Source organism: Corvus cornix, chromosome 14 (genome assembly GCF_000738735.6).
Source record: "Corvus cornix cornix isolate S_Up_H32 chromosome 14, ASM73873v5, whole genome shotgun sequence".
Lineage (NCBI taxonomy): Eukaryota > Metazoa > Chordata > Aves > Passeriformes > Corvidae > Corvus > Corvus cornix.
The window spans coordinates 9,508,877-9,524,297 of record NC_046344.1 but is presented as its reverse complement, the minus strand read 5'-3'; the positions used below and the strand labels follow the sequence as shown (position 1 = coordinate 9,524,297).

At 39.2% G+C, this 15,421-nt stretch overlaps 1 protein-coding gene across 3 annotated transcripts in view; it reads right to left on the bottom strand.

Annotated features, from left to right (window-relative positions):
• Positions 1-596: 596 nt before the first annotated feature.
• SHISA9 (shisa family member 9) overlaps positions 597-15,421 on the bottom strand; it is a 179,835-nt gene continuing 165,010 nt past the window's right edge. For all 3 annotated transcript variants that reach the window (XM_039560568.1, XM_039560567.1, XM_010392231.2), the window contains one exon: positions 597-3,261. In XM_039560568.1, the coding sequence (XP_039416502.1) occupies positions 2,894-3,261 (368 nt within the window). In that variant the 3' untranslated portion in view covers positions 597-2,893. The remainder of the gene's footprint in view (positions 3,262-15,421) is intronic.

The window sequence follows — 15,421 nt, the reverse complement described above, 5'->3', positions numbered from 1 at the left end:
CTACTAAAACCCTGTAAGGACTTTCTGTTCCAGCAGACTTGGTACACAGATGTTGTGTACAGGATTTTCTGTAATGAATATATAACATTTTTGAAGCAATATACATAGGTGTTTCATTTGCTCTCACTGGGTAGTTGCAATCCTTAGACGTGGCTGAAGCTTATTGCAAAACTCCCATGCATTCATGAGGATCAGGCTCTGCCCTTGGGCATGCTTATCTTTTTTTGTTTTTGTTCCTCTAAACATTAATTAACTGATCAAGCGGCATAAGGTGTGTGTGGTGCCTGGAGGCTTACAGGGTACATGAAGCTTTGCAAGGCTGGCAATCCCTGTGTTTCTTGTCCTGCATTGCATGTAACAGGCAGTCATAGAATCACACACTGCTTAGGGCTGGAAGGAACCTCAAACATCACCCAGCTTCTCTGTAATGCAGATAACATGCAGTTTCTTTCCAAAAAATCCCTTGTTCCCACTGGCAGAGGCTAACCATCATTTGGGTTGATAAGAACCCCGCTGGCTGCAGTGAGATGCTCCAAAATCTCAGTTCATACTCAAAAATTGGCCCAGTGATACAAGTTTAGGAATGAGCCAGCAAGTTGGATTCACTTAGAATCAATTTTATTGCCAGGTAAGAAATTCATAGTAATATAGTGAATACATATGTTTACAAATAAACATTCTTAAAAAACAAACAAACATTTTATTGTAGGAAGTATTATTGGTATCATAAACTCTGTAGTTAACAAGTATTAACACGGATTTACTTACAGAACATACAGTTACTAAAATATTTCCACATAAAATATGCTCAAGTTACACGAAACCTGTGTGAATTAGAGTGCAGCTGTAATGTGTATCTAAAGCATATGGATTAACAGCAACATTCCATAAAGGGTCAAATTAAGTCAGCCAGTTGTGAAGGCAGTAAAGATTAAAGGAATAAAAGTAAGATAGTGGAGAGTCTGGGTTGTGTGAAAAGTATTTGTCTTGTGGGTTTTGTCCATTTCTGATAGTCTTAAAACATATGATCATAAAATTTAGCAGCACGCTTATGGAGAGATACCGGTGCTCTCAGGATGCAAATCAATCTTGATAAAGCTAAAAAAATGGTATCTCCATTTAACCAGATTTCAAAATCTTAGCCCTTGCATCCTCGACTAAGCAGAAGCACTGATAGTCTGTTGAGTACAGTAAGAAATGCCACTTCCAATTCTTCTTACAACATTAACAGTTCTCACTCCTTCCTGAATACTCTTCCAGACCTAATCTCCCAAAGAATTGACAGCTGGTGAGAATGCAACTGTAGCAGGACAGCTAGTTGGGATTTAGCCAAGTGACTTGTGTTGGGTGAAGGGCAGGAATTTACTGAAAGACTGAATGCATTGCCTGCCATCCCATCCCAAACTGTCTCTTTGTGGATGTGCTGAAGCCTTTACAGGCCCAGGACTGTGAATTTGCTACCAGTGCCCAGTTTAAGAGTGGTTTTACTCATATGAACAAGGCATCCTGCTCATCAGAACCACGGCCAAGACCATGAGTCCAATTGTTTGTTTAGTTTAACCCCAGAACTCTGATGTTTGAGGCTGGACCAGCCTCTTCCACCACACAGCCCACCAAGAGGGAATGCCACTAGAGAAAGCCAAACGATAGAGACAATATACCATATAACATTTAGTTGAACTACAGAGAACTACCATGGCTAAAAGCAAATACAAAATGAGAGACTAGAGGGGAAAAGTTGAAACTGGGAAAATGAAGGGGCTAACTAAATAGTCTTGACTGTGCAACCACTGCATGGAGATGTAGTCCAGTTTCCTTTTGGAACAAACAAAGGAGGCTGAGCAGGGCAGAACCCTTGTCATCCTTAGCAAAACATGAGGAAATAGCTTAAAGGAACAGAGGGGTCACTTTGAAGAACAAGACTGTCATTGAACAATAGTAATACAGTAAAGGCACCACCCACGCTTAATTTCAGTCTGAAGCAGTTGAAAATAGGCAAAACATTTAGGTGAAGAAAAAATCCTGACAGTCTGCAAAGTGAGAATTGTTACCATCTGCCCGAAAACAGGAGGACTGAGAGGGAATATTCTGATGCCCTTTTTCCCCCAGCAGCTTTCTGTGTCATATGATGTGTCTCTTCTTATTTTGGAGGTTCCCAAAAATTTCAAATCAAGTGAAGTAAACTGAAATGAAATCTTCTGCTGTTGTTATCATCCTGCAGAATTCTCTACCAGCCAGAACGGTCCCATATGCTCTTAATCGTAACAGTCTTCGTAACTTCCTTGTGAAAGTGTCTTTGTCCCTTATTGTATATATATTTTTTGCGTTCTCTATAGGATGGTGTGAAAATACAATAATAGATGTTAGGGATTGTACCAAGATGTTTGCTCTTGGTTTTTCACAGGTCTAGTGATTATTAATAGGTTTTATACAAAATTCCTCTCTGAAATAATATATTACAGTATATTGTTCTCTCTCTCTTCCTCTGTCTCAAGGCAGGAACATAGTGTAAATGTTTAAGCAGACATAAAGTTTCTCTAGATTGTGCTACTTCTCATCATGGATTTTAGTTTCAAGTAAAAAAATTTAGTCACAAGGGTTTGTGTTCCATTGTGAAATACAAATGGAGTTTATAATTCAACCTTCAGTGTGTATTGCTGAATGGTATTAACCCACTCTTCGGCCTACAGCTGGCTGGATACCAAGACTGTCCAGGTGGAAATTCCTTCCTTCCGTTTCCTTTTTTTTTGTTGTTTTATTTCATATTTTTAATTCAATTTTTTTTTGCCTTTCAGTTGAGTGTTTGTGTTGTGTATACATTTGCGTGTGGTTTTTAAAGGATTTCATTAGAAAAAAAAAAAAAACCAAACCAAAAAAGAGAAAGAAAACAAACTCAAACAGTTACTTCTGTCTTGCTGTTGGTTATGAAGTATGGCTGTGGGCCCAAGTAGTGCTGGCTCCGGGTGGTCAGTGGGTCACTTAGCGTCGGGTCTCCCATGCCATGCTTGCCCTTGTTTGTGAACACTTGCCGCCTCAGGGATGGGTCATTGGGATCCCAGGTCTTGTAGTGAGAATTGTAGCCCAGGGGGTGAGTGTGTATCTTCCCCATCCTGGATTTCCCGTTCTGCCTGGTGAGCCCGCTGTCGATGGTGTAGGCCCTCTCTTCGTCCAGGCGCACTGGGTGGAGGGGCAGGCTCCCCTTGGCAGCCAGCTCGGCCAGGTGTCGGCGTTTGGTGTAGAAGTCATCGTTGACCTTGTCAGCTATTTGGGGTTAAAGGGGAAGGGGATAAAAAGAATCAGTTGGACACAAGAAAAATGGTGGACAGTTTGCAGTCGGTCATACACAGTTCTGTCTGCAGACCAGAACATTTACAGGTACATCAGTGGAAGAATTCCATGCCACCTCCTGGTCCTTATGTTCTCTCTCAGAGTTTTGGATGCCATTGTGCCAGGCTTTCATACATGCAGACCTTGAACCCTGTTGCCCTTGAACAAAAGACTGTCCCTGCCCCAAATCACTCAGACTGTGCTGACATTTACATTTATGGGGAGAGGTCCTATGAATCTCATCACTCTTCATGTCACATAGCACAGGAAATTAGGGAAGTCTACAGAAGTACATGGGCTTTCTTGGGAGTTCTGCGGCATCTTGGGTTGTATTGCTGTATAAGAGCACAGCCCTTTAAAATCAAAGTGACACGTGGGTGTTTAACCCAGCCAGCTGTAAGGTCTGGTGATGTGTGATGAGGTGGACCTATTTTTGTTCAATAATGCCTCAGGGCAATATTAAGAATGGGATCTGTTCTCCTAAATGGTTGGAAGTTCACTAATACTTTATGGGGCTGAAAATACTTTGGGTTGTTGAAGGTTGGGTATTTACCCTGTGATTTTACACACCATGAAAATCCTAAATTCCAGGTTCTGACATCATTTTCTGGGTTCAGTGCCACTAAGAAATACAGCAACAGCCCTGCCAACAAATACTGCATTGCAGTTCTCAAGTCAGGATTTTGCCCTCTGTGATTTCCTAGGCAAGTGTCTTCCAGTGCATGCTTTTTGCTCAAGTTTGATTGTTTTTATTGCTGGCATTTATTTGGCCTTGCTTGAAAGTATGAACCATGCTCGGGAAGTTAAAGGCATTCTGCAGCAATCCAGCAACTCATTTCAGTTTTGAGACTGAGGTTTAAGGGAAGCTTAACTGAATTTCATTTTTTAAGATCTATCCTTTTTATGTAAATAGTGTTTATTTTCCCCCCTCAAAAATTTAGACGTTCACTTAAGATAGTGCCAAATACGTAGATCAACTGGCACTGCATTAATCAGCTGTGGTGTAGTTGGAATATATAATTTTGTCAGCCTGGATTTGACTTCTGCTGTGCCCTGGCTGGATCCATCCATTTCCCTTGAAGCCATGCCACGTAAGGCTTCTCTGCAGAAGTCTGGTACATGTAGCTGTCTGTACAGCTCAGCTCCTCTTGTCTTCATGAGGTTTTGAATTCCCTGCACTGTTTTATGTGTAGCTTCCCTCTTTTGCTGTCACCCAAGTATTTCTAGGAGGCTTTTGTTGCACTTTGAATTTTCTCCCTGTCTCTAGTTCTGAACTGGATCTTTATGCAAGGTGGGGAAATTCCTAGGAGCACCACATTAATCTTCAAGATCAGGCTTCACTTGTGCATCCCCCTTGTCTTGGCCCCTCAAAAGGGAGGAATATTGCCAAAGGCAGTTGCTATTTATTATCTCATGACATTTTTTCTATAATGACTGTGAAACTGGACTCTGCTCTTAAATCCTTAATTTTGTCATTAAATTTGGTCATTAAAGAGGTGTTTCCTCTCCAATGGACTGAAATTGCTCCTTTCTGTGCAGTCACATTGGGCTTTGTGTGTTTTACTCAACTCCATCTGTTTCCTTTTTCAGTCATTGAGTGAATGCTTTTCTATAGCATACAGGTGTCTTCTGCTTAAAACAAATCACAGAATGGAGATAATGGCCTGCTCTCATTTCAGCCCAGGGTGTGCAGTTGCATGACAGACCTGTCATGTGTTACAAAGAGAGTCTGTGAAGTTCTGCTTGGATTTTGGAGCGAGTTGTTTCATTTAGAGAGCTGTAATCTGAATAATCAAGAAGTGGTACCTGTTTCTCCCTGAAAGAGCTGTTTCCAGTTCTACATGTGGTTTGTCTTTTTAATTTGTTAATATTCCCTGAATGTCACAGGACCATTATATAAAAGCTGAATGAAAATGGGGTGGAAATGCATTTGCATTGCTATTATCTCATTAATCTGTTATCAATAATTGAAAAAGTGGTTGCAGAAAAGGCACTGTGAATATTCATACAAGTATTCATTTTTATAAATTTTTACATCAAAGGCACTGCAGGCCAGCTGTTAGGGGAGCGAGTTTCTATGTCACATGACTTAGACCTTGGCTATTTATGAAAAGTTACACTAGCTCATATAATTTAAATTCAGCACAATTAATTATGTCCAGCTTTTAATGAAGATACATTTGTATGCCTGTTTCACATTTAAATGTGTTTAATTTGCATACAAAAATTAAAAACTTAGCTAATCTAATGTAAGAATAGAGTACATTCGTAAGTTTGTAGTTTTAATTTTATCTTAGTTATGCTGCAGCAATTTGTCTTCTGTAGCCAAGATCTTTAATCAGCTGCAAGGTAAATAATGACTTCTCTTTTTAGAAATAGCAGTGGTGATGCAGCTATGTAAATAATGACCAAAAATTGCAGATATTTTTATTGCCTGGCTTTTCATGCCATTTTTCTCTTTGAGGCCACAACAAGCTCAAGCTATGTCCTTGGTTTCTTTTAATTTTTTTCTCTTGCACCTTTTCCATCTGCCAGCAATGGTCCTGGGTCTCTGAATTTGATCAGACATTAGATAATTACTCAGACCTCCAATCACAGCAAGGCTGATGTCCTACAGAAGAGTAAATTTTATTTCTGCTGTACATAAGGAACACCTTTACTATTGAAACAGAGAGGAAGAAATCAGCCTCACAAGGACTGTTGCCTATGACATGTCTGGAGCTGGTTTTGCTCTTCCTTATGCCATGTTATAATGTCAACTTTTTAACTCTTTGTCTCTTATGGCAAACCACACAGAAAGCGAAATGATTAATTCTGTAAATTTGGTTCCATTAAAGTTGCTTATACTGGTATAGTCCATAGTCCCTTTCTAGGAACTTCTCAACTGTTCTCTGGAAACTGGGCTTGAAGAGAACAAACCAGGACTTGAACTTTAAATCTTCATCAGCAAAGTCAAGTAGAAAGCTGGTGAACAGCTGCTGAGTGGCTGATTACCTGTCTGTGTGGCAGTGCCAGTGTGGGAGAGCTGCTCTTTGTGTTTGTCCTGATCCAGTAAGATTTTGCAGGTTTTGCCTAAGGATTCTTCCCTGTGCTTCAGAGTTCAGTGCTGGCAGTGAGAGGCAACCCCTGCATCGAACGTTTTGACCTCCCTCAATCCTGTTTTCTTTCTGCTTGCACACTCAAGTGTGCACTCAGGCCTAGGTACCAGAAATAGGGGGAGGGGATACCCTTGCAGCAATTATGAGCAAAATCAGCATTGATAAAACTTTTCAGTTGTTCAAGAGGGCTTTTGGCAACTCTTACAGCAGTCCTTGTTCTTTCATGCAGGTTTCATAATATCAGTGGGCTGTGCCCTGTTTGAGTGACCTGATGCTACTACAGTGTAGAAACAGGGTTTTTTACTTCTCGTTTTCAAAGAAGAAAAGATTCAGAACAGTAATATTGAGCACAGTTTTGTAACAAATGTTTTACCAAGAAAAGTATATTAATAGTATCCTGAAGCCAACTACTTTAAAAATCAACTGTGAATCTGAGGGAGTTTGTTTTTCCTCTTAAGCAGACCCTATAAATATTTTGTGGACTTTAAACATCCAAAGAGATATTTTGGAGTTAGAGGATGGATTTGTTATGTGACCTTAGGTACATGACTCAACTTCCCTCTGCCTTGGTTTCACCCGCTGTAAAATGAGCTGTTAGCACATTGGAGGAGGTAATTGTGTTAGGAAGTTGAATTGCTATTTGTAGAGTATTCTGAGATTTTGGATGAAAGGTGCTATAGAAATTCCTTTTGCATTGACTTCTGTATCTTGATCAATAAAAGTATGATTTAAAGATATTACTGTTGTATTTGCAAAAGGAGTAAAGAATTAGAATTGCAACACTGCCAAATAATAATAGAAGAAGGGCTTTAATTCCATGTGTTATTATTTGTGTTCCTTCCTTTTGATAGCTAACTAAAAAAATGCTCTCAGTTTCAATATTTCTGTAAGGTTTTTACTTCTTTAAGGTAATGCACCTACAAATTTAGTTACTGTTGTAGCTGTTCATCCGGAAGAAATGTTGAAATATGAGGTTTTTTCCAACCTTAAGGGTGAGTCTGACATCAGGGAGAGCTTGGGCTTTATTCCTGCTGTTCATGAAATGAATAACTGAAAAAATACAGAAACAGTGTAAGGATCAAAAGGAGAACTTCTCTCTCCCAGCCGGATGCCTTAACTATTAAGCTGAAGAGATGCTTCCTGTTCCTTTGTCTTTCTAGAATAGTAAATATTGAATTTTCTTCTGCTCCACAGCACAAGTTCATGAGGATGTGAATCTGGGTGGGGACCATCCTAGCAGAAGGGATGCATCTTTCTGGGTAGGGAATTTAAATTGAAATCCCACTCCGTTGGAGCAGTGGTATAACCATGAGCTTATGATGTAAAATGCAGAGCGCTTCTCGCTCTTATGTGAATGCAGCAATGCTTTAGAGAGAGTGACCACAATTGTTTTGATCTTGACTTTGCTGATACTGCTGTCAAATGTTTCAGATTGGAACCATTGACTTATTCCTTGGATTTTGATTTTGAAAGGAGATAGCTACCAAGATGCTTGGGATAGCAAGACTATGGAAATGCCTAGGAAAACTTCAGTGACTTTAGGCTCATCCAGATGAAGTGATCAGAAAGAAATGGGCTTTTCATGGTATGTTGTTGTTTAAGGTTCACCTTTCTGCCTAAATCTGTCACTAAGAGAGACAAGCTTTGTTCTTTTGCTGATTGAAAATTGCTCATGACCAAATGTGGAAGTTTCACATCTTTCTTCATAATCCATAGTTGTGTAACAAAAGCACGGAAACCAATGAGCCTCTTACCAAATAAATACCATGGCTGAAAATGTGTTTTCTTGAATATCAGTGGCAAAAATCTTTGTGGCTGCAGTAGGTTCAGAATTTCTCAGTGAGCTTATTTGAATATAAGCCTTACTTGAGAGGTGACCCTGAAACTATGTAATGTTGTTCTCTTCCCCAGCTTAAGTAGTCTTCAAGGTCACTGTGTGGCATAGAGTCACGTGGACATGCATTAGCATTGTGAATGCTTTCTTTTTCTTGTAAAATACTGCAGGGGTTTTTATTTCTTTTCCTTATTGACAATGCTCTTAACTCTGTGGGTCCATAACATGGCTCTGAATATTCACACCACTTCATACAGCTGTGGGAAAATATAGATTCCTGAATGACAATTCTGTCCTACAGTTTTTGTGAAAACAGGCATCCAGGAGTGGGAAGAAGCCTCTGAAGTGAGAGAAGAGAATCCACAAAGGAGTGAGCCCTTACAAAAGCTCTAAAGACAGTAAAAAACCAAAAACAAATCCCCAAGTCCAAACTTTTGTGCAAGCTTACTGTCACAGTCAGAAGCTATGAAAATACATAGGGACATTGTTTCTCACTAGATGTTTACAGAATTGTTTGTTATCTGAATATATTTTAAGAACTATGTGAAATGCAGAGCTTTATTCCAGCCAAAAAGTCTGTGTTTCAAATGAAGGGCTAGAAATGCAGAAAGCAAGCCAGTGGAAAGTGCTGAGGACAGGAGAGCAATGGAATTGCTCCAATGACACACCAGACAACAGCTGAAATGAAGGAAGTGCCTTTTGGGGGTGGTTTCTCTGTAAGGCTGTCCCTATGTAATTTATAGCAGTTTGTAACAAGGCTTTGTTTCTACAGCCGTGAGTTTGCTGAGATGACGGTGTCATTACCTGAAGCTATGGGAAACTTATACTTCTCTAAGTAATGGAAGTGAAAACTCAAGGAAAGACAGAAGGGTAATGAATCCTGACTCAGAGACAACATGAGAATTTTGCCCAGGGAAATACTGCGCTGCTGCCTTTGGTGGTGCTGTTGATCCTGTCTAAATGTGTGATTGCTTATTCATTTGCCTTTCCAAGCTGGCATCTAAGACAATAGGTTCAAAGGCTTCCAGGATATAAACCAGCTCTGTGTGAGAGTTCTTGCAGGATTTCAACTGAAAATCAAAGAAGTATCATTTGTACACTAGCACAAGTTTATTCTTGGGTGAGGGGAAAAAACTCACAGGGACAGAGTTTTATTAGCTGCCCCAGATATGAATTGGATCCAATAAATTCACAGAAAAATGTGTTCCATACAGTAAAATAAATAACTAATGACCTGTGTTTTGCATTAAGGGGCTCACTCACTACCATGGACCACAGAAGAATTTGCTCTGCATACATGAAGTGTGTTGGAAAACAGACTGCGTGGGGAAGTTTGAGCTAGACAGCATTCTGTTGGTAGAGTGGGGAATGGGCAGGATGATGAGAGATCTGTCTGCAGCCAAGAGGAAGGAGTGTGGTTACTCCATGGCTGATCACTGGCTGTTCTCATCTCATAGGCACTGGGGTGGCTCTATACGAGTTGGGGCAATTTTAAGCCCTACTAAGTTGCAAGAAAGGGCAAAGGGCATTTATATTCATTTTTGCAGCCCTCCTTCTATTTTGAAAATTCAGAGATCAGCCTGTGGCCTGCATTGATTTCTGTCCTAAATATTTGGTTTTCTTCTAATACTATTTTGCCTTTATTCAAGACATTCTGAAAATGAAGACTATTTTATGTCTTTGGATTCTTTCCCATGGTTTTTTACTGACAGAGGTAAAGAAAAATATGTAGTGCATAGAACCCTGCGTAAGTTTTGTAGAACCTACTTTTTGTGGCTCAGTGTTATTCCTCTCCTGGCCCCCTTTACCACTTCATCTATTTACTGATTTCTTACAGTGATCTGGAGAGAGACCAAGCACAAAAAGACAAACCATATCAACCTCTTCTTCTCAGACATTGTTTGAAAAGAGCTTGTCCACCTCCAGACACAAGACTACATTTTGTTTCCCAGTGAAATAAAATTATTTCAAGATACGAGATATGGAAAAAGACAAATATGTAGCCCCAAACATTTCTTCTCTTCTTTTGATTATTTTAATGACAGTTTATGGAAAGGCTGAAGAGGCCAGAATATTTCTGGGTTTTGAGACACATTAGGAATGGTTTAGGATAGGAATGTAATTAGACTGGGTAAGGGCAGCCTCTGGTCTCAGCAATGTTCTTTAACCCCGACAGCAAAGTCTGCTGCCTGGCTGGGAACGCTGAGACAGATTCTGATGAACTCCTCAGGCATCAGACATGATGTGTGGTTCACCAGAAGCAGGGTCACCATTCCCTGGAATACAAGAGTAGCCACATGTCTAGAAGCATCCCTCTTCTGACAACGTGCCAGACACAGCACTGCAAAGTTTGGCTTTTTTCTTTCTCTTTTTCCAAATGTTTATTTACTGTGTGAGTTTAGGCAGGTTTCTCCTTGCACACGTAAAACAGATTTTCCAGCTGGGCTTTGTATATTTGCCTGCATTGATTTACATAGTATTAAATTGCAATATTTATGATTCAATTTTGCAAAGTGCTGCAGTGATACTGTGATTTGGTTTTGATCAAAATACTCCACACACACACACATTCTACCTAACCTAGGGACCAGTGGCATGCAGAATACTTGAATTTAACCAGTATAAAAAAACCAAGATTTTTTTCTGATTAACCAAAACCAATAGGCTCTGTTAACCTGGAAACAAATGGTGGCTGATTTATATTAAATTAACATTAGAATTTTAAATATTTTCAGGAAACCTGAAATCTGTTGCGTGCAGATAGATGAAGATCACAGTACTTGGTTGTATTCTCAAGTGATTTAACATTTTAAATTCAAGAACCAACATGCTAAACTGCTGGTTCAGTATCATGCAATGAATGATAAACTTAAGAAGGAAGTAAGAGTGCCAGTTCTATTCTTGATCCAAGGGATGAAATTGTAAAAGAAGTCTAAGAGAATTATGTACTAAAATCTCTGACTTTTCTTTGAAAATGCAGCCAGTGGCTGTCCTGTAACTGTAAATCTGTATTTTCATTATTTTTTTTCCTAAAGGCCTCTAAGCTTGTGGCTTTCATGGAATCTACAATGGCAAATACATATGAAAAGTTCTACTGTGAAATATTTATTTCATTTTATCTCATTTAAGCATATTTATCAGTTTGAGTTTTACTGGAAACCTTATATATGCTATGAAAACTTGCCTTTTGAAATAGAAACTATCTAAGGAGTCATGCTGTCATGCTTAACTTCTGAATAAAGCATGACTGCAACATAAACTGATTTAGGAAAGGAGGGTTTGGTTTGCTTTCTAAAAATGCTGTCCAAAGCCAAAGAGGTTAGCACTTAGGGGATTTGCTTAAAAGGGTTCTTCCACTTCTTCCTTCGGTAATCTTGCTTGCTTTTTCACTGGGTGGTTTTCAGTGCTTCTCAGGATAAATCTGATTGTGTCAGAAGTTTGCAGCAATACTTTCATACAGCAACAATAATATGAAATTGTTTTTAACCTTTCTGGTTGGTGAGGACCTTCAGTTTGTTTAAGGGCAGAGCCTCCTCAGGATTGCAGGGGCAGTGCTGGCTCTGCATGTGCAGGAGCAGTGTGCAGTGCTGAGCAGTTGGAGCCTTGCTCCTGCAGCCAGGGGTTCCAGCAGCTGCTCAGGGGTGCCTTGCTCCTGGGGCGCTGCAGGCAGGGGCTGCCCTGGCCGGCTGCACACAGAGGGGACGTGGGGCACTGCAGGAAAGAGCTCGCAGAGTTCTGCAGCAGGGTTTGGCATCTAAACAAGCCTGTCTGGTTTTCCTTCACTTGTCAATTTACCTTATCTAACACTGACTGAAAAAGCTCTGCTATTCCTGACCACATTTATTGGTAATAATTGTTCTTAGCATGAACATAATCTAATTTTCTTTTCACGCGTTGCTGTTGGCATTCTTCTGTGTGCTCAATTTTGTTTTCAGTTTTAATACTTTTGATTGTTTGTTTCTTTTAGTATACTGCTGGTTATAACTCTCACACATATGTCTGAATCAGCTACAGATAAGCTGCAAATACCAGATGTGATGATATAGGAAGCTGCATGAGAACACACAGAACCCAATTTCAGAGTGTGAACATGTAATTAAGATGTGTTTTTAGTTTTGAAATAAACCTACATTTTTCTGCCTTTAAAATGGAATCATACCAGATTTACACTATTATTTCTCAACATGAAGAAAGGCCTTAAAGGCTTTTTGAATTGTACTGGTTAAATGAAAAAAAAAAGTCCCAGTGATGTAATAGCTATTTTTTGCCTAATTTAGTTTTATTTGATCTGTTTCTTAACTGCTTTAATTTAAAATAATTATTAGTAATTGTTCTGGAGTGAAGTTGATTTTTTTTTTTCCAAAATAGTTCTGGCATAAGTTGTTCCTATTAGAAAGTTATCTTTTTCTACTCTTTTCTCAGGAGGAAAAAATTGAAAAAAATAAAAAAGGTAGTAATTTCGTAGCTATACTCATACACATTGAGTTCTGGATTTTTCTTCTCCTTTTCTTCTTTTCCTGTCTCCCTCTTTTTAGATTCTATGTCATTTGTATTGTTAAAGTCTTGAGCATGGTTGCCAGAGGTTTCCAAACCAGAGATGTGTGTCAAACTGAAAGGAACTAGCGTTCCCTGGCAATTCCCAAACTTGCCCTGTCAGAAGAAAATTAGTTTCTTCAGGTTTTCATGCAGCTTGGGCCAAGTCCAAGGCAGAGCAGAAGTGGTGCCTGCTCTGAACAGAGCCCTCGTGTAAGGCAGCAGCATCAGTGACTGACAGCCCAGGAAGAACTGGAAATGCAGCTGTCTGCCATGAATAGTTAATAGTGCACACACCAGACTGCAGCCACAGAGGAGTGTACAGCTCCTCTCTCCCTTTTTTCCCAGGAATTACAATCGTATCAATTGCTGGCAAAAATGAGCAGCAGCAGTGCTGAGCTGCAGCTCTTCCTCCTCCCCTGTGGCAGGGCCCCGGCTGCTTTCCACACTAGCACCTTCCGTAGCTTAGAAAGCTTTGCAGGCTTTCCCACTACAAAAACTACCTGTTGTACTTAATATTTCCCTTAGACTGGGACCAAAAATTACCATCTTTGTGGTAATTTTTTTTTGATGCTGTAGTATCATAACTAGTACATATCAGATTTTTTTTTTCAGCTTCTCTTTTCTTCTTCAAATAAGCTGTTAGGGGGAAGGATTTTTGCAAAAATTAACTGTGCATTACAAATCATGTTACTGCTCTTCCTCCATGGCTCAAGCCCTTTGTTGTTATAGTATGAATGTGTAGGAATAAAGCAATTCTCTGTGACTTTTATCTGTGCAATTTCTTAAAAACACATTTACTGTCTTCAGAGCCTCCTTGGCAGAACCAAAATAGCAGACAGATAATTGCTGCTATTTATGTGATATTGTTAATAAGGGATTCATTCCTATCAGTTATCTTACTATCTTTTGTGTTCATGGGTAATCCTGAAGAATTTTGCACTCTGCTTTTGACATGTATCCATGTACAAAGATGAAAAGTCTTAAAACATGATATCACATGTTGAACACATGTATGAAACTCTTGTAAAAATATCGCCATACATTACCTACAATGCTAATAGTTCAGAGGGGAAAATGGGTGGAGTATGTTAAGAGCAAGCAGTGCAATGTGTAGGCTCCATGGTGGGAACTACTGAAAGCCACACTTCAGATAAAATCTAGATTTGAGCTGGGATCCCACAGTGTTGCTGTTTATCTGCAAGTATTCACAGTTGTTTTTGCATGTTTAAGATCAACCTCTATGCTTAAATAATTGATTAAAAAATTTGCATTGCGGAATGAGAAGTATGTTTATATTGCAAAATAAAAGAGTTACAGAGAGGGATGTTTAGGAAGGGCTGCAAGTGAAAATGCTCAGCACTGCTGGACCTTGTCATCGCGTGAGCTGAGCCTTGTTTCTACTGGCTCACTTATTGCCTGAGCATAAAGCTTTACTCGTGTCTTCACTTAATGTGTAAAAAAAATCTCATGCATAATTCATCAGCATTTCCTACAAATAGGTTGGAATAACCCATGCTTGATTTAGATTTACTTGTTTTCTTCCTGGGACTGCCACTGATCTCAATAGATGGAAATAAACCTGGTCACTGTAAGCTTGTTACTTCTGAAGGCTCTATCTTCAAGGACAAAAGATAAGCAAAAGACAGGATTCTCTAGTGGTCAGCTGGGTTCCTGGTACTCTTATTTTAGATCTGCTGTTATGTCTCAAAAAAAGGAGAAAATAACTTTTTGTTTAATTTTGATTCATTATCACATAATAAGGATTTTTAAAATTAATTTGTTTCTAGAGAACCAACCTAATTTTCAGTGGAAGAGGGTGAGTTCTACAATGGTGGGTAACTGATGGAATGTGGAGTGGTGTTTATAAGCTGAACTTTTATGAATGGTGAAGATTTAATTTTCACTATTTTAATGTGCTGATAAAAAAAAGGCTGTTTCTTTGTGGTAGGGAGCATGTGTGCAAAGAATATCAATGTCAAGAACAAGAATTAGGATGCACAAATTTAAATTTGCTATTTTGGCATGAAAAATGGGTTAAGATTTAATAAATTTTTATAAATATTCTTCAGCCACCATAAAACCAGCTAGTGGACCAAATTCAGAAAAAAAAATTCACTAGGTATGAGTCCTACCCAGAAAACTAAAAGTTTAAAGTTTAAACCTAAACTAAATGTACCTCAAGGTCAGATTTCCTTTCTTCCCCAAGTTCAGTGTGTTGTTAAAGTCTAAGAAATGAGACAACATAGATGGCAGTGTTTAAGAACATCTTACTTTAGTGTTAAAACTGTTTCTTGTAAAAGAAGGAGTATTTGCAGTTTCCTTCCACCTATCATGATGTTGCTTCTGCCAAGACCAACATATCCCCAAAGTTCACAAATCTGTCTGTTTGCTAAAGGATGGAATGTGCAATGGCTGCTTGGAAGTCTGACTGCTTAGAGCAGGATTCCCCATCTTCAGAAAGAATATCCTCTTGTAGATTTTACAGTAAGATGTTGGTTTTTAAAAGGCCAAAAAAGAATGTCAGCAAAGCAGATGATTTTGCTCAAGATACTGAGGGTCTGCACAAACAACACATTTATAATTAAAATATGAGTACTTTACTGGAAGAAGAAATGAGTGTGCTGGA